Source organism: Megascapheus bottae, chromosome 20 (genome assembly GCF_031878675.1).
Source record: "Megascapheus bottae isolate mThoBot1 chromosome 20, mThoBot2.hap1, whole genome shotgun sequence".
NCBI lineage: Eukaryota > Metazoa > Chordata > Mammalia > Rodentia > Geomyidae > Megascapheus > Megascapheus bottae.
This window is the reverse complement of record NC_143528.1, coordinates 38,378,462-38,397,700: the sequence shown is the minus strand read 5'-3', so window position 1 is coordinate 38,397,700 and position 19,239 is coordinate 38,378,462. Positions and strand designations below refer to the sequence as shown.

Below are 19,239 nucleotides of genomic sequence, written 5' to 3'. Positions count from 1 at the left end.
CGGAGATGGAAACAGGCACCAAGCCCTCTGGGAAGCTATTTTTAGGGTTCATCTGTTCTCTCTTCTTGCTCCATAGATTCCATATTCTCCCACCCTCAGATCTGAAGAAGCTAAAGATTCTCCGAGTCATTCATCCCCCCCCCCTCCTCACAAGCTGTGCCTGCCCTCCCACCATCATCATACTCTTCATTTCATCCTGGCCTCCCTCACCCTCTGCCTTCCCCATTGCCACAGGCAGCAGAGAAAGCAGGCTCTTTGTCTGACATCATCTTCCATTCCCTGGCCTGCTAAGAGTTACTCACTCAGGCAATCCCCGCTCCACCAGAGGAGACTGTCCAATTGCCAAGCAACCCACCGTTGGCCAATCAGGGAGCTCGGAGGTGATGTCATGGTGAGAGCTGAACAGTGGTGCTGATGTTGAGAGAAGCCCAGGGTACCACTAATTGAGGGCGTGAGAAGAGAGCGGATCGCTTGGAACTGGACTGCAGGTAAGTACAAACGAGATGCAAATGATGGACCACAGGCTTTCCAAACAAAAGAAAAAACCAAAACAACGCTCCCTACGGGGGTTGTGAGGGGTCTGGTGTCTATTGTGTGGCCTTTGGGGTTAGTCAATAAACTTTGTCAAATCCTGGGGGTGGGGAAGGGTGGCGAAAGGACAGGGCTTGGTGACCAGCTGGGTGGTCTCTGGGTACCACTTTCAGCCAGAGCTCAGGAGAGAGGATGGGTGGAGTACTGGAAACCCATGGTGACTTGTTTCTGAATAAAAATATATTGTTACGGAGGGGGAACGGTTTGCTCGGAGCCTGGCTTCCCCTGGAGCCAGCTCTCAGCTGAAATCTCTTAACCTGGAAGCTGCCCTGTGTTCCACACCCCGCGTGGCTTGCCTGTTCCATCTTTTCTCATCTTGTCTCCCTCCTGTGCCATCTTACTTTTTCCTCTGGGTCTCTAGAATATCATGAGCTCATCATCTCTTCCTGGCCCCGCCCCACCCTGAGGTCAACCTGGCGGGGCAGCTGGCAGTGCCTCCCCAGCTGCAGGAGGAACAGTGCCACACCTTGGTCCTGGCAGGGTCACCACCAGCCCCCTCCTCGCCCAGCCCTTCACCCTCAGCAGGAATGAAGCATTGTCCTTTTCATCTGGGGACTTCGGGCTCTGGTGTCCAGCAGCAGGCGGGGCTCCACGTGGCAGGGCTGTCTTTGTTTTATGTCTCTCAGGAATTCAGAGACAGGTGTGGATGGCTTCTCATCAGCACCTGGCAGGGCAGGCTTGCCCACCCTGCCTGAAGAGCCAGGCAAGGACACTCCCACGCCCAGCCTTCTCCAAACACAGCACCAGGCGGGCTGGCTGGGGGCAGCTAGAGTTCTGTGGGGTCACCGGGGTAGGGTGGGGTGGCAAGAGGGCAAGTGAGGGAATGTCTTCCCGGAGGCTGAGCCCCCTGCGGGGGGAGCTTTCCCTCAGGCGGGTGCCAGGGGAATGAGATCATCCATCAGGCGTGGAAATAATCACAGTGCAAGAGTGGAGAGAAGGCAGAGGGGGCTGGTCTGAGCCAGGCTCTCCAGAAGGCAGCCACTCCCACCCCCTGCCCTCTCCCTCATCACCAGCAAGCCACCGCCTCGCTGCCAGGAGCTCTGCTTTCTGCACACTCCCAGGCTGTGGGGCTCTGGCCAGCTAGTCCCAGACCTCTGGGACTGTCCAGCCCCACCCCGCCGCTTTGGAGTAAGTAAGCCAGGATGGTGTCTTGAGTGTCTCATCTCTGAGAGGAGAGCATCCAAGCACAAGTTAGGAGCCAGGAGAGATTTTTGCCTTGCCTTGGAAATTGATCTAGTGTTCTTCACACTGCAGTGTGAGACTCAATTGTGAAATTGATTTTGTGCATTGAAACATGTTCTTTTTTTTCTTTTGAAATAAAATGAGGGAGGATAGAGTAGGAAAAAAATCAGAGCACATCCTAGAGGAGAAAATGACCTCCTGTATCTTTAGTCTCACACTGTCAGCAGTGTATATTTATGTGTTCATATGTGTATAGGTTCACCTGTCAGGAACCACACGTATGTGTGCGCCCACAATGTAAAATATATCTACTGGATCATTTTGCTGGTAGATTTGAATATCTTTGGGCTAAACAACTGACGTCTAATTACCTTTTCTAGCTCTGTGACTTCGAGTGTCTGGAAAATTCTTACTAGACTGTGAACTTTTTAAAAAAGACTTTTAATAGCTAACTGTAGTAAAATGCCTTTAACATAAAATTTACAGTCCTAGTTATTTATGTATTTTGGTTTTGGCAGTACTGGTATTGGGGTTTGAACTTGTGGCTCATACTCACCAGGCAGACCCTTTACACTTGAGCCCCACCCAGCTCCCATCTTCATTATTTTAAAGTACATGTACTTGTACTTGCAATGGTCACAAATCTTTCTTTTTTGAGGTTGTGGTAGTACTGGGATCTGAACTTAGGGATTTTTGCTTGCTCAGCTTGATTGCTCTCCTGGTACTTTACCACTTGAACCATGCCTCCAGTCCAGGTTTTTGCTGTTTATTTGTTTGGAGATATAATCTTATAGATGGACCTCAATCCTTAATAACTCTGTCTCCTGAGTTGCTAGGATTATTGGCATGAGCTACCCAGTGTGTGGCTAGAAATCTTTTTGTCTTGCAAAGTTGAAACTTTGTATCCATTAAAAGGAACTCCTCTGTCTTCTCTTTCCCCAAATCCCTATTCTACTTGCTGACTATACCAACTATGGTGGTATCGTGAAGTACTTGTCATTCGGTGATTAGTGAAGTATGTGGTAGACTGTGTCCTAAATCCAGCTATAAAATCAGTACCTAAAAGTTATAGTACAATCTAAATTTTGTTTTAAGTTGTCACTTTTTATCTAGGGAGATTGTGTTTGAAAGAACTTGTCAAAAGTAGAGTTCAACCCAATAGTGTACATCCCTGGCAGAGGGTTGAATAGATATACAGCAGTCGCCTGCTTATCTGCAGTTTTGCTTTTGTCTGTCATTTACATGAGATCAGCTTTGTCCAAAAGTATTAAGTAGGAAGTTGTAGAAATAAGTAATTCATGAGTTTTAAGTAACTTCCACCAGAATATTGCTACCATTACTCTATCTTATTATTAATTATTGCTTGCCTAATTTACAAATTACCTGTTAGCCAAGGCATGCATGTTTAGAGGTAAATATAGCATGTGTGGGGATCGGTGCTGTCTGTCTTGCAGCCATGGAACAGTAATCAAGAGTGCATCTCCTGTGGGGTGGGGTGGGTACTGGGTCTCTGCCATTGGTGGAGGGTTTGTGGGAGTGCCCCATACTTTTGTTTGGATGAGTAGATTAATATCTAGATTTCACCTTGACTAAAAACAACAACAATCTAAGCTTTTCTTCATTTGATTAGCCCATTTAAGCCACATTTTTCCTGGAGGAGGAAAGTGGGTTGACAGATAATTTTTAAAACAGAGCAACAGGTCTGGGGATGTAAGCAGAGTAGGAGAGCCCTTGTTTCGTATGTACACAGCCCTACATCTCATCTCCAATACTCACAACTAGACAAACCAGAGTGACAAAAATGGACCAATATGGTTGAACAGAAAAGAAGAATTGGACAAAGAAAACAAGGCAAACAGAGAGATCAGGAGAGGAGGCTGTGCCTGTATGAAAGACAGAATTCCTGGAGGGATTGTAGCATGAAGAAAAGATCTTCTTTTCAGGAAGGCCATGGAAATTCGAGGGGAAGGGGCAAATGAAAGATGTAATTTTTATGATGCCTCTTAGAGAATTAAATTTGAGGGTTTTTTTTAGTCTGAGAAATAACTAATCATTATGTATTATTTGGATTGCTTATTAAATTAACACCTGCTATATTTAGAAACGGGCAATCTGGAAATGCCTGTTTTTGGTTTTTCGTTGGTGAGGGCAAAGACTTGAAACAATCACTTGCTACTTTATAAAAAAATAAGTTAAGGGTTTTTTTTTAAAAAAAACTTTTAGACCCCATAGAATAGCAGGAAGACATGCAGCTCCCGGCATCCCCCTCTTCACCCCACACACATCTGCCCCTCCCACCCAGTTCTCCACACATGCAAATGTTCAACCCTGCCCTTAATAGATTACAGATAATACATAGACTAGGCTGCACTCATGAGGTGGCTTTGAAATTTGCTTGTTTGCATATTTATTTATTTAGTTATCTAGCTAGTTTTGTAATGGGAGGGACAGTAACTAGTGCTCCATGAAAGTTCGACACACACACACACACACACACACACACACACACACACATGAAGGACATGTTATCACCCTGCTCACAAAGAAAACAATAGAGTGTATTGTTTTCTAAGTAAAATTGACATACTTACAAAGCTGAATGTAAACATGAAATAGCTTGAGGTGCAGGGTGTGTGTTTCAAGCTTATCAAGGAGCTCTTACTACCTGGACATAGAGTTTATGCAGTGATAGGTTCTCTGTAGCTATTTGGTGGATGAAAGAGTGAGGAAAATCAATAATGGTGATCCAGAACTGAAAATCTCAATCATTAAAACACAGCCAAGTTTGTAGAGAGGGAGTCAAATGTTGCCAAATCTCTTACCACACAGAAGAACAATTTTTACTGTTTTAAATGTGGTGAATGTGGTAGCTAATATAGCCATGAATGATTTTCACTTTAAAAGCATTAAAATGAAAGACAATAGCTAGAACTTCAAAACCCATTAGAGAAGAAGGAAAGGTCAAGGAAAACTGGAGCTATACTGCATTGACTTCCTCAGCACAATTAAATGCGGGCCAGGAGTATAATCCCGCTCCTCTGATACCCTAGGCAAGGCACCAAACTTCTCAAACTCTCTGTTTCCCCCTGTGAAAAGAGGTAGAATGGACATGGTTAGACAGCTATGGCTCCTCCTATATCTAGGAAAGACAGAGACACTGCGAAAGAGACCACATCTAGAGCTGGGACACCCACCCAACGGTCCTAGTTTCAAAACTAAATGGAAGTCTCCCCCTAAACATCACTTCTGACATGGTGATACATCAGCATGCTTCCTATTTCATGAAATAGTAATGACCCCATTTCTTATATTTGACAGGGCAGAGATGTGTATTTTAACAGGAACGTTCTGAGGCAATGTTTGACCTGAAAGAGTGCTTACTGGTGAGAATGTTAAACTCTCAGGGATAGAAAGGCAAGTGTTGCTACCCATCAGTCACTGGTATCACCTGTCCTACTTATGCGCAGGGGTGGCCTTGGGTAAGAGGAAACAGCACAGAGCTTCATCAGGAGCATGGGCTTTGATATAAAAGGACATTCACTCAAATTGTGACTTTATCTATTTCTACTTGCATGACTTTAGGCAAATTATGTTACCTAAAATGATCATCTGTTAAATGGATATTAAAAATTATCTACTTTGGGGACTGGGAGTTTGGCCTAGTGGTAGAGAGCTTGTCTAGCATGCACAAAGACCCAGGTTCAATTCCTCAGTACCACATACATAGAAAAAAGCTGGAAGTGGTAATGTGGCTCACGTGGTAGAGTGCTAGCCTTGAGAAATCCCAAGGTCAGTGCCTAGACCCTGAGTTCAAGGCCCAGGACTGGCAAAAATAAATATCTACTTCATAGGATTTAAAGTGGTTGAAGTAATTACAATTGTATAAGTGGCATAAGGGAAAATATACTAGAAGGAAATGCTGAGAGCACGAAGTCACTAGATAGCTAGATTTCTTTTCTCTGTCACACAGGTATTTCCTGATACGACGTTAATATGTTTGGACTAAAGTCTGTTGGGTTTTTTTGGGGGTCAGTCTTGGGTCTTGAACTCGGGCCTGAGCACTGTCCTTGGGTTTTCACAAGGCTAGAGCCCTACCACCTGAGCCACAGCACCACTTCTGGCTTTTTCTATATATGTGGTACTGAGAAATTGAACCTGGGTCTTTGTGCTGTTAGGCAAGCTCTCTACCACTAGGCCTAACTCCTGGCCCCTGAAGTCTTTTTTTGTTTGTTTGCTTGGGTTTTTTTGGGTACTAGGGATCAAACCCCATAGGTTGTACTTGCTAGGCAAGCACTTTGCCACTGAGCTACATCCCAGCCCCTATACTGAAGTCTTATGTTTAAGATGCATATGCATGCATACCCACACATAGGGAATTGCCTTGTGAACTGGATTGCTACAGCATAGTCCATTGTGAGGGGTGAGGTCCTGAGAATTTGTACCATATGTTTATGCTTGTGTGCTCTTGACTACGAGAGAAACCACATCTAGAGCTGAGACTAAATGGAAGTCTCCCCCTAAACATCACTTCTGACATGGTGATACATCTGCATGCATTGAATTGGGAATAAAAATAGCTCAGGAAGTCCCACCCCTGTGGTAATTTGTGGTCAATTTCCCAGCCATGACCTTCCCTCTCTATCTTTCCTCTCAGTGTAGCCATCTGAGCTTTGTGGTCTCCTACATCTAGGTCTCCAGGGCTCTTGTTTCTAGAAGCAGGGTTGAAGCTGCATTCCTAAGCCTTGCAAAGCACTCTGAAAGTTGCTGGGACCTTGATCCCACAACATCTTCCTCTTGAAGCCCTTGGGTTCAAACCTAACAGGCAACTCAACTCAGTGCTCAACTGGGTTCATCACATAGTGTTCTTTCTGCCAAGTTCCCCTTTGTATATCATATTAGCTTTCATTTTATTTGATTTTTGCTTTCAGCCCCACCCCACACTTCTCCTTGAAAGACAGGACCCACTGTGGATCCTAGTAAAGATTTTGCTGAACTCCCAGAGGCCCCACAGCACTTGATTCCCTTCTAGCCACCCCCACACAAGATTAGAAGCTAATAGAGAGCTTGGTATAGCACCCAATACTCAGTAAATATTGTGTGGTCTGGTTATGATGGCCCATGCCTGTGATCTCAACATGGTAGAAGGAGATCAGGAGACTCAAGTCCAAGACCAGCACACAAAGTTAGTGAGACCTCTGTCTCAATAAATAAATGTAGTGACACACACTTGGGATACCTACTACTCAGGAGACTTTTGTAGAAGGATCATAGTCCAAGACTGGCCCTGGAGAAAAACATGTGATTCTGAGAAACAACTAAAGCAAAAAGGGCTGGAGATATGGTTCAAGTGGTATAACACCTGCCTGGCTAACCTTGAGCAACAGAGCTCAGGGAAAGCACCTAGGCTCTGAGTTCAAGCCTCACAACTGACAAAAAAATGATCCACACACAAGAAAAAATAATTCATCTCCTTTTGGTTTGAAACTCAAATAAGATATATGCTGCTTATGAGAGCCTCTGATCAGCACAGAAGAAGTAGGGCTTCTGTTCTGAGATGACATGGCTCCCGCCAAAGTGGAGAAATGTGACATTGAGGTCAGTCACTTAGGTAGCTAATTTTAGGTAAACCCTTGACCTGGACTCTTAAGAAGGCTGATGATAGTATAAAGCCTGAAGAGCTGCCTTGCTATAGAGCTGTGGTTAGAGAACCTGGCTCAGAATTCACCACTCCCACGCCCATGAGGTACCCGTCCTGATTCTGTGCCAGAGTTCCTATATTTGTCTGCTAGAACGCTTGCCAGGGACAGCTCTATTCAAACCACTGCACACGCATTAACTGCTCATCTCTCAGAAATAGTCCACTCAGAACCTGACATATCTTGAAAGAGATAACTTGGGCATTTCTCACAGCGATGAATAAAGTCACGTTCACTCTACTTGGTGGGTCACCAGAGGCATTCAGGGGGTCAGGCAAGCACATGCTAAGTGGCTACGTTGCATCGAAGAGCTGATGTGGCCTCTCTCTGCCCTGTCACTGTAGAAAGCCTTGGGGGCATGGCTCTGGTGGAATGCCCTGTAAAGGGTTCCTTGCAGAGTACTCATCTTTTCCCTGGAAGCTTCTTTGGGGATCCCCTACATAGGCTGTTCCTCTTGCCTATCTAGGCTGATGTTTCTAGGGGCAGGGAGAAGAGACCAGTATAAGAACAAAACCTCTGTCCTTGGAACCTGCGGCAGAGGCTCTGATCCTTTCTCTGCTAACTGCCACTCCATTATCTCAAGGTCTGTGGTCCCTAGCGAAGAGAGGACAAGATAGCTATTCACTACAAGCAGAGAGCCAAGGATACTCCAGGGCTCTTGGCCCATCCGGTGCCTGTCACTTCCCATCCAGTGGTCATCCCAAAGTCCCACCCGTTTCCCAGGAGAGAGACTTCGCATGGAGAGCCAATGGCTTGCTCATGCCTGCCTGCTTTCTTTGGACACTGTGATGTTCTAGAGAAATAAGAGCTCAGTTTTTCTTTAGTCATCTTTTCCCTTCTCAGCATCTATCTTCCATGAACAGCCTGGACTCTACATCTTTCCCATGAGCCATGCCTGCCAGCCATCCAAACTTACTTTTCTCTGTGTGCTCTAGGCTTGGTGGAGTTATCAATTGTCCTAGCGGTTCAATCCATCAAAGAGAAGATGTGGTTCCGTGCCTTTCCATACATAGACTCTTAGATGCTGGCCCAGGGGCAGGTGCAATGGTCTCCACTCTGTTGCAGGGTGTGTGTTGCTGAGGCATGACAATATGATCATGGCTGCTTCTTACCAGCCCCTACAAGGTGACCTAGAGTCACAGCACACCACAGGCTGTGTGCCTGGCCCCACTGAATGCTGGGGCTATAGGTGAATAGGAGTCAGGCTCTCAGACATGGCTCTACCTACAATGGCTCTACCCAAAGGCCCCAGAATGCTTTGCTGCTCTCTACCTTGTATCTCCTGTGTCTTTCCCCAGATTTTTATATTGGCAGTGAGTGCAATGGAAATGCCTGACTGGTAGCATAAGACGTTTTAGGACCCCCCCATGCATATGAACTCATTCTATGAACTACTGTGAGGAGCAACTCAGATCATGGAGCTATAGGATATAATGGGGACACTATGAGTTTGGACCCTGGTTTTTATCACTTATGGAGCACCTTGATTTTCTGCCAAATACCTTGTCACAAAGCAGGTGTCAGTGGGCAATATTTGTTCAAACACTCAAGGGAGGATGCTTCCCCGCCTCTTCACATTTCCAGTGTTCTTGGGCATTCTTTGCCTCCGGTTACCACACTCCATTCTCTGACTACATCTTCACATCTTTCTCCTCTTCCCTGCATGGGCCACCAACAAGGCCTTGCCATTTGATTTGAGTCTCTTTTGGATAATCAAGGATGAGCGCAACTGGAGGTCTTTAATTAAACTTGTGAAGATGCTTTTTCCCAAATTAAGCCATGTTCACATTCATGAGTTGTAAAGGTTAGAATGGGAGTGCATCTTATTCAACCTGCTGTACTGAAAGATCCCAGAAATGCCACTGAGAGCCTCACTGGATGGAACACGGAGGCAGCATTCCTAGCTTACAAAGCAATTACAAAAATCAAAGTGAGAGAGTCTGTCACACAGCAAGGTTCTGTTCATGAGCCTGTAATCATGCAGGTTTCAGCTCTATGGCACTGAGAGGCGTCAGTGGTTAGGAATTTCTTGATCACGCATGACCTACCACACTGGCAATGTCTCCTGCTTCCTTCCCAGGTCTTCTTTTTCTTGTGCTCCAACAGGCTTCACATCCCTAAACTTCCTCTATCACCTAGCTGGGGTTCCACTGCGGTTCTGATCCCCACCCAGAGCCTCTCCTGTCCTGCCAAAGACTTCCTCACTCTACCAGCTCACCTTACAAGCCTCATTGCTAATCCTGGCCCAAGCGGAGTCCCGTGAAGGGGACTTGGCATCCAGGCCCCTGCCTGTCTCCTTAGGCAGGGACTTGCTGGTACCATCAGGTCCAGCCTGACACCACAGAGACAAGGCCCATTGTACTGACCTGGGAGGATCCGGGTAGGGGCTCAAGGCACAGCCAGGAAAACAAGGAGAATGGGGTCATTTAGGGGCCACTAGATTGTGGTTCCTGTCTGTGCTCTGCTACTCTCGGGTCACAAAGACCCTGGAAGTCTCAGTCTCCTTATCTGCAAATGCAGACAACCATCCTTCCAGCAGGATGGTGAACCCATCCCGATGCCACAGGGCAGAGAGAAAGACACCCTTGACCATGAAGCATTTTCTGTGTCCTGATCTTGGGCCTAATGAAGAGTGGGGAAGCAAAGCTCAGCCATGGGAAGTGACCAGTGGCAGCTAAGATGGATCTGCAATGGATTCTGCCCCTACACCAGCCTGGAACCCAGCGCCCCAGCAGCCTCCTGCCAGCGTAAACCTGGCCTGCAGGAGTGGTTTTTCCCTTGTTCAATTTCCTCTCATTCCATGCCAAACTTGCTGAAGGGACTGTCTGCTGTGTGTCAGGTGGCTAGGGAGTTGGGTGAGGGGGGGGGGGCGTTCAGGCCATAGTTAACTGCAAATGCCTCCAAGAGAGTCCTGACAAGGACTTGCCTCTCACCCTCGTGCTAGTCTTGAGCCAGGCCACGGGGCATTCCTGGGGCATTGAGGCAGGAAAGCCCATGATGAAATGATCGCTAGTGCTGAGCTTGGCTGGGTTTATGTGGAAGGTGGTGGGTGCCCAGAGGAAATGGGAGCTGCAGGTGAGAGAGTCTGCAAGCCAGAGCAGGTGCAGCACCCCAAGATTTCCTCTGCAATCGCATTAAAAACTCTCCTGAAGATAAGAACCTATCGGTGATAACATAATTCTCTTTCTTTTAGGCTTGTCACAGCATTGTGAGCTGGTGATAGGCATCTCCTGTGACCGTCAGTCAGATTCAGACACCAGATCTCAGCAAACATGACCCTCGCAGGTAGGTGTGGCTGTCACATGGCCAGCACTGTCACCCATTTGTCCATGCAGGGTGCACATTCAGATCTGCAGAGAGAAAGGACACACAGGAAATAGGACCAGGGGTAGAGACAGGTCATCGCCAGGTGGTGGGTAGGATCATAGCTGACCTTTTATTCCTTTTGCTCATCTGTCTGTCTGTCTGTCTGTCTGTCTGTCTGTCTGTCTGTCTTTCTGTCTATCATCTATCTTCTATCCATCATCCACCTATGTATCTACCTATCCCTCATCTATCTTGTATTTATCTATCATCTATCTACTCATCTATCTGTCTGTGTGTGTGATTGTCAAATGAGGAGTAACTGGGGGACTGGCAAGAGCCAGTCTGATAGGCCAACTTTGACCCGTGATCTGAAGACACAGAGACGGTCACTGGTTTAGGGGATATGCTCCTTCTGCTATGGACACTAGCCACCTGGCTTTGACGCTGTGCTGGGAAGGTCAGCCTTGCTTGTTCCCAAGGAGGGTGAGAGCAGAGGGTGGTAGTGAGGTTGGCTCTTCTCCTGTTAGTCAGCTCTGTCACCCCCAACAGCCTCATTTAGCAGGATGCATCCTAGAGCCGGAGCGTTGGACATTCTGCATGGGGAATGGCCAGGCAGCAAGTTCCAGGAGACCAGTCTGGGGCAGTAGAGCCTGGGGTGTTTACCCAAGGCCCCTTTGCATTCGGTACTAGCAGGAAAGAAATGTTCTGGGGGGCGGCGGGGAGATGAGGGCTGGTGGTCACTCTGCAAGACTCAGCCTTCCACTTGATGGATTGGCAGGAACACGGCACAGGTGGCTCTGGGCAGGTTGGTGCCTCTGTGGAACCAGAGGTCCCCAACTGACTGCTGTCTTTCCCTGCCCCTGTTTTGCAGCCTACAAAGAGAAGATGAAGGAGCTTCCACTGGTGTCCTTGTTCTGCTCGTGCTTCCTGGCGGACCCTCTGAACAAGTCATCCTATAAATATGAAGGTCAGTGTGGGCTTCATGGGGAGGGGAAGAGGCTGGAGGCTCTCATGTCCTGTGTATGTGAGTGTAGCTGACCTCCATTTCATGAAACCACTAGCCATGGCATGCTTTCCCCAAGCCTGAGGACATCAGAGCTACAGAATGTGGTTTGGGCCCTGGGCAGCAGCTGGGGTTTGAATGAGGCCCTCTCCAGAGCACTTGCCCTTGTTTGTATGGGCTTTGTTCATTCCTTGAACAAATCCCGTGCTGTAAGACACAAGGAGAAACAGAACACAACTCTGCCATCAGGAAGCACAAGCAAAAAGAGAGGAGGTTTTCTGGTCTCCTAGGGGAAGGCAGAAATGCTCTGAGGATCTGGAGGTGGGAGAGGACTTCCTACCTGGGCCATAAGAGCCATAACACAGGTATGGGATGGTGCCCAGACAATGGCCACTTCCTCATGAGAAGGATTTGGGAGCAGATCACCCCGTGCCCCCCACCCCCAATTACTTGGTTCCAAAGAAGAGCTGGGTTTGGTCTGACAATGAGAGAAGAAGTGTGTGGATGACCTGAGATTGTTTTCTCTGTTTAGGCTGGTGTGGGAGACAGTGTAGGAGGAAAGGTCAAAGCCAGCGGAAAGACAGTGCTGACTGGAGAGAAAGAAGAGAACAGGGTAGGAGGGAGTCAGGGGCAAGGTCTGAAGACCAAACCACCAGAGGGGCAGAGGGATGAGGAGGGGCTAAGGGTGGTGGATGGGTAGAGCCCCCACTGTCTGTCAGCAGTGAGGAGCACGGGACAAGAGCTTGAATCTTGGAGGAGGCTAATGGCAGAGGCAGGGCAAAAACAGCTGAAGAACTCTGGGGGAGGGTGCTGTCCCGGGAACCTCAAATCTCTGTGGGAATTCCTTGAGCCCAATCAGAGCCCATTGACCTTAGAGACCAGTATTAAGGACAGAGCCAGTCTCCTGGCCATTGTTGTACCGTAGGGACCCCACTGTCCTGTGTCTGTGTGCATCTGTGCATGCTTCATGGCACCCCAGGATTCCTGGCAGGTGAGCAGCCCCTTCTCCGTCCTCTGCAGCAGACACGGTGGACCTGAACTGGTGTGTCATTTCTGACATGGAAGTCATCGAATTGAACAAGTGTACCTCAGGCCAGTCCTTCGAAGTCATCCTGAAGCCACCTTCCTTCGATGGGGTGCCTGAATTCAATGCCTCCCTACCCCGGCGACGAGACCCCTCCCTGGAAGAAATCCAGAAGAAACTAGAGGCAGCTGAGGAGCGAAGGAAGGTCAGTGGTGGCCTTTCATTCTTCCCCTGCCTCAGTGTGAAAGGTCACCATCCATTTCCCCTCCCCGCTAATGTGCTGGGCAGAGAATGGCTTACCACTGCAGATCAGTACTAGGCCCTGGCCTCTAGGAGTTAACTGTGTGGCAGGAGACAAGGTGTCATGTGCTTCTAGAGGTGGCTGGAGAGGTGTGGTGACTAATGTAAGATTGTGAAAATGACAGGACTTAAGGAAACATTTCCTTCCCCGGGAAAGGGTGAGCCGGGACCACCCGCCAGGCTGCATTTGTTATTTATAGAAAAAGACTCATCTTTACTGGACTTTGTGTGTTAACTTTTTCAGGTTGCTAGAATAGTGCCTCGTATAGGATCAGTTAGTATTTGTGAGTGAATGAATGAATGAACGAAAATGAGGAAAACAGTTTTGAAGATACTGAGAAAAGGGCCCCTAGGGATATGGCAAGCTTGAATAGGAGGATCTAGAAAGCACCCCTGCAGGAAGCGCCCTTGCAGGTTGCTTGTGTCCTGGGTGAGGAGCTCCTAAGCCATGGTGGCTGCGGAGAACAACCTGGGCTCACTCTGAATAAAGGGCCTTTTTGCATTTTTGTGCTACCCAGTACCAGGAAGCTGAGCTCCTGAAGCACCTAGCAGAGAAACGAGAACACGAGCGAGAAGTGATCCAAAAAGCCATTGAAGAAAACAACAACTTCATCAAGATGGCTAAAGAAAAACTGGCCCAGAAGATGGAGTCCAATAAGGAGAATCGGGAGGCCCACCTGGCCGCCATGCTGGAGCGGCTGCAAGAGAAGGTGAGTGGTCCTGAACCAGCAAGCAAGGGACCCCTTCTTCCTTCTCCGAACCTCCATTTCACTTCAGGAGGAATCAGCCACGTGCCAGGACTGGGATTCTTTCCTTCAGGCAAGAAGAAGGCTTAGAGTTCTAAGGGGACAGTTTGGGGAGTCATAGACAAGAAAGCAAGCCAAGCCTGGATTTCCTTGGGGAAACTTTTAGGCTAGATACACCGCTGCAATTCCTCATCGCTTTCTTCTAGAAAAGGCCTGTGTAATGAAGGCAGTAGAGACAGACACACAGGGCGTAGACACATTCCTGGCTTCATCCTAGAATGGACTGACTGGATCTAATGAAGGATTCTGACTTAAACCCTTGGCGCTCAGCTAAGAGCATGAGAAGCCGAGCTGGTTATTGAGCAGGGAACATGACACTTGACGCGGACTGATTACGTGGCAGGTCTTTCCTTTAGGCTGGCTCTTGTCAACAAGTCCCATGGTGCCATGTCAATAGGGTTGTCCTCCCTTGCCCCCAGGTTAGCGGCATAATAGCCCCTTCTGTGGAGGACACGCTGGCCTCGTTTCCTAAGTCTCCAGGCCTCCCCAGTCTCTCCTGTAGCTCCTGGGAAGCTCCAGCTCTGTGTTCTATTTCCAGGAACCGCCTGCTGCGCGGTGATTCCCGGGACCCGATCGGTGGCCTCGTCCCATGGTGAGCAGCGTGGTTCCCCTCCTGCCCATCCACTTCGAATCTCCACTAGAGAGATCTGCTTACCTCACCAGGGATGTGCACTGTGCCTGTGGTGTCCACCCTGAGCTGGCCAGCGTGCCCAGAGGCAGCCAGGCCTCCCAAAGTGGTGCTTGGGTTGGGGGGACTCAATCTGGGTCTGGCTTCCAGCTTCCTCAATGAAGGAAGAATGACTTAAGGCAAACTCTTGAAGAAAAACAAATGTGAAGTGGCACTGGAAGGAGGCCTGGGCTCAGAGGTCAAACCCAAAGCAAATGATGGAGGCTAGGCAAGGTATGCCAGCTGCAAGATCTCACCAAGTCTGTTTAGCTCTCACGCCGCTGTCCTCACCCGTCTGTGAGGTAAGCAAGGTGGTGCCCTCACTGCAGGCGAGGAAGCCAGGCCTGAAGCCGGATGACTTGCCTAGTGTCACATGGTGACCTAGAAGAGGACTGGGACTAGCACTCACCTCTTTGGTCTAGCCCAGTTGCTTCCATCCCTACCCTCTCTCAGGAAAAGAGATACCATTGTCCTCATAGCCTTCGGTCAGCATGGGGATCTTTGGAGGTCAAGAGAAAGGCAAGGCCGAGCCCTAGGGCTCACCTGAACACACAGGTAAAGTGCAGGTGGAGAGTTGAGAAGGCTGACACTGGAGGAACATCTCTGGAGGCGCAGGAGACTGAGAAGCAGGCTGTCATTTCAGGCATCGGCAAGGACACTTGTCCCTGGCACCGTGATTCCTCCAGGAGGAAGGCCTGGGGGTGAGCCATTCCTACGCCCTAAGACCAAGGCACCTTATCAGTGCCAGTCTTCATGTGGCCAAGTGACTACTTGTACCTAGTATAAAGTTTAAAACGCAGATTCCTGGGCTTCCCAGGTCATGTGACATACAGCTGAATCAGGCAGCCGCTGCTCGAGGCATATTCCGCCTGACTTCCAGCCCCATAGAAAGATCTGGAGCCTCTGGAGGAAGGGAATTTTAGGAGCCTGGCCTGCCTAGTTGGTTCTGTTCTACATTGAGAAGCAAATGGGTTAACTGCAGACTTTGACGGGATCATTGGGTGAGAAAGTGCCAGGTGCCAGGCATGGTCGTAGGAACTGGAAAGTACCAAGAACAGATGTGGCCTTCTGATGTGGACCAGGGAGGGGGCCATGGCTGAAGGCCGGTGGGACACAGCCCAGCCCCCACTTGACAGATGGGCCCTCCAAGTCTCTCTCAGAAGGTCAGAGAACCAGGGCTAGAGAAGTTGTTCAATCCACTGAAGGACATGAAGATTCTCTTTGGGAGGCAGGAAAAGTCTGCTTTTTGGAAGTTGGGCAACTTTTCTAAAGTTTGTTCTGTCATTTAGCACTGTGAGAGCCCCTGTCCCTCAAACCAGGTGGTAGGGCAGCCCTCGCTAAGGAGATGGACCAGAAATGAAAGCAGCATCAAGGCCACACAATGGGGGTGATGGGAAAGGGGACATGAGAATAGGGTGTGGCAAGAGGGCAGAACTTCTGTCTCCGCCCTTTCTGTCCAAACAAGCCATTCCTGGGAACTCAAACCACATGGCCAGTCCCACTGCCAGACTGGCCAAAAGAGGGAGAAAGAGACTGGGTTCCTGGGGTCACTGCCAGGGGATTCCCTACAGGAGACTGGGACTCACAGGTCTGTGGGTGCTCCCTGCCCCTCCGGCAGACTCACTCACCTGTCTACTGTGTCTCACCTGCCACCTTCTGCCCCTCTCAGGACACCATCACAGCTCTGCTCTTCCTGCCGTGGTCACCCACTTCTTGTCCCTTGGCAGCCTTGAGTGACCTGCCCATGTCTGTCACTTCCTTCTCAGGACAAGCACGCGGAGGAGGTGCGGAAAAATAAGGAGCTGAAGGAAGAGGCCTCCAGGTAAAGCCCAGAGGCCAAAGAAGTTTCCAGCAGGGCCGGACAGCTCGGCAGCTCCGGTTCTGAGCAGCCTTCCCGCCGGCTACTCGCCCAGCGTTGGGGTTTGGGGGGTGGGGGGACCAAGGGGTGTTTCCTCTGCTTTTGGTGTTTGTACGTGTAAAGAATTGACCCGTGAAGCCATCCTATCTGTTTCTGGGGAACAATGACTGGGTGGGAGAGGGGGCAGGAGAGAGTTGGGAAAGGGAGGTGGAGAGGAGATCTTGGACTTTGCAACATGACTCACCGCAATCTCAGCCAGAGGCCTGGCCCTGCCTGGATGCCCCCGCTCCAGGCTCTATGCAGAGGGAAGAAGAGACCCAGAGCACATGTGCAGAGTGAAGGACAGGGTCCTGGCCCGGGGGCCACATCCGGCCAGGCTCAGGGGGTGCAAGACCCCAGCCAGGCCAGCCTCGCAGCAGGTGGGGTGAGGTCTCCGTGTTTGTGTGTTAACTGTCATCTTTTGATCATCATGACCAATGAAACATTTGCTCCATGTCTTCTGCTTGTCATTTCTTTCCTGGATTTGTTCTTTGGGCAATTGGTAGAATGTTCCAGAAAGTTGGCTCCTGTCTCTCTGCCGGCAGGTGGCCATTAAATTTGCAATCCAGGTACCTGAGGCTCTGGGTGAGGTGGGCTCAGCCATGCCAGCCATTGTGGTAACTGCATGGTTGACTTTTTGCTCTTCTTTGTAACCCCTCTTGTGTGCTGCCCTTTACTGGCTTGAGTGCCACTGTTGAGCCGAACTGCTGAAGAAACCCAACCTTCCTGTCTAAGTCCTGCACCTGAATGAAATCCCCAGGATTCACTGCAAGAAGGAAATCGCCCCAGTCAAGTAGGGCTGCTTTAACAAAATACCGTACTCTGGTCATATTTATTTAGTTATTATTTATTTGGTCATGGGTTTGAACTCAGGGCTGGGCACTGTCCCTGTGGGGGTTGTTTTTGTTTATCTTGTTCAAGGCTGGCACTCTACCACTTTGCGCCATAGCTCCACTTCCAGTTTTCTGGTGGTTAATTAACGATAAGTGACTCACAGACTTTCCTGTCCGGGCTGGCTTTGAACTGCTCCCCTCAGATCTCAACTTCTTGAGTGGCGAGGGTCGCAGGCCTGAGCCCCCAGCCCCTGGCTACTCTGGTGATGTATAAGTGAGAAATTCATTGCTTCCAGTTTCTGAGGCCGAGAAGTACCAGATCACGACAAGAGCACAGTGGGTGTTAGACGTGGCTACTTACTGGCCACTCAGAGGTACCTGCTCTTCTATCAGGGCACTGACCCTACTCAGGAGGGCAGAGACCTTGGGATCCAATCTCTTCCGTGCCTTGATGCTCTTGTACACAGGTGGGTGAACTTCGTGGTGGGTCACAACTGCAAAGCAAGGACATTTGTGACTGACACAGGAAGGCTGAGGCCTGTTGGGACCCAGCTGTGCCATGTCCAGGGAAGGCAGCAATGATCACCTCCACAGCCTTCACACCCTGCCCCGTTCAGGGTGTGGCTTTGTGCAGCTCTGCAAATAAACTCTTTGATGTTGCTTTGCTTCTTCTATTATTTTTCCTCACCAGTGGTACCAAAAGTGAGCTTTAACTCAGGACAGGTACCTGGAAGAATCAACGGTGGAGTTCATGGATAGGGCGGCTGACAAGGGCTGCACTTGACTGATGACTGACAATTTTCTCCATTTTTACACACACACACACACACACACACACACACACACACACACACACTACATTACTTAATTCCTGCACCAACGGCTAGACTCAGAAACTTTATATCTCTTCAGTTACTTAAGCAAATAACTTAATCCAACTCTCCCATCATGGTGACAACAAATTTGAGGCACTGAAGGAACAAAGCCATTTGCTCAAGTTCATGCAGATCCTAAGTAGAAGAGGGCGTTGGATTTGGCAGTTTGCTCCCAGAGGCTATATTTTTAGCCATTGCACTGTGTTGCTTCTTGGCGCTTTCATGCAAAGCTGTGAGTTCCAGGGCAGTGTTTGTTAGACTGTGAGAGATGACTCGTGAGATTTTGAGAACAACCCAGTGAACCCCCACCAGCCCAGCATCTCTCCTTCTCTCCCCCACTCCTTCCTTGATGCTTTTCAAATTCTTCCATTTCTTTTGATGCTTTACAAATTTTTCCGTTTTTTTTCCCTTCCAAGCAGGTGCTTTTCAGTTGGCCGATACCTCTCCTAAACAAGCTATTCTTGTATGAATTCTATGTTACCAAGTGACTTGGCAAATGTGAATTATATCATGAATTATAGTTTGCCAAGTGAATTGGCAAATATAATGTGACCCTTAAAGATTCATATTCACTGAGTAGTTACTCTCCTTGTAACAATCTATTCTAAAGGAACGTTAGAATAGCTTAGAACAGAATGAATTAGAATACAATTCTTCTGCTTGTCAGAATCTATTCTAAAGCAATATTCTGGAACACAGAAATGTTTGTGGACATAAATGTTCACCAATGTGTTATGTACAATGTAAAAAAATGTGACCAACACAAATATGTAGCAAGAAGCAAGTTGTTTCCAAGTAGGAGAAAGCTAAAAATGTTTATAAGCACATTTGAAGAGTAGTGAGTTTGATTCAGCAATTTACCATGAAAACCTTTTATTTGTTACATTGTCCTGTTTTCTTACAGTGGGTCTGGAGGATGAAGCCCAGAGTCTTGAGCATGCTCTCCATCACTGAACCACTTACCTCCTCTTAGCCCAGTTTATTACATAATTTTGAGGGTAAACGAAGCATATCAAATTATATATCCACTGTTTTTCAACCATGGAAAACTTTACAGGC

The 19,239-nt window shown here is 48.5% G+C and overlaps 1 protein-coding gene across 4 annotated transcripts; it reads left to right on the top strand.

Moving 5' to 3' along the window:
- The first annotated feature begins 296 nt into the window (after nt 1–296).
- On the top strand, nt 297–16,922 carry Stmn4 (stathmin 4). Of its 4 annotated transcripts, XM_090353635.1 has the most exons (8): nt 297–488; nt 10,663–10,754; nt 11,647–11,742; nt 12,311–12,391; nt 12,799–13,007; nt 13,621–13,812; nt 14,447–14,500; nt 16,342–16,922. In XM_090353635.1, exons 2-7 carry the CDS (start codon nt 10,742–10,744, stop codon nt 14,465–14,467), a joined length of 612 nt encoding a protein of 203 aa, XP_090209761.1. In that variant the 5' UTR covers nt 297–488; nt 10,663–10,741; the 3' UTR covers nt 14,468–14,500; nt 16,342–16,922. The 4 variants fall into 4 exon arrangements, with proteins under 4 accessions (XP_090209761.1, XP_090209760.1, XP_090209763.1 ...); XM_090353634.1 differs by lacking the exon at nt 14,447–14,500 and having other exon boundaries at nt 309–488; XM_090353637.1 differs by lacking the exon at nt 12,311–12,391 and having other exon boundaries at nt 315–488.
- The last annotated feature ends 2,317 nt before the right edge of the window (nt 16,923–19,239 follow it).

Excerpts from the sequence above, each read along its gene's own strand:
- Stmn4 (XM_090353634.1), top strand. Across the intron at positions 12,392-12,798 it reads GAGAGAAAGAAGAGAACAGG|CAGACACGGTGGACCTGAAC; the intron begins GTAGGAGGGAGT and ends CGTCCTCTGCAG. Across the intron at positions 13,008-13,620 it reads CAGCTGAGGAGCGAAGGAAG|TACCAGGAAGCTGAGCTCCT; the intron begins GTCAGTGGTGGC and ends TGTGCTACCCAG.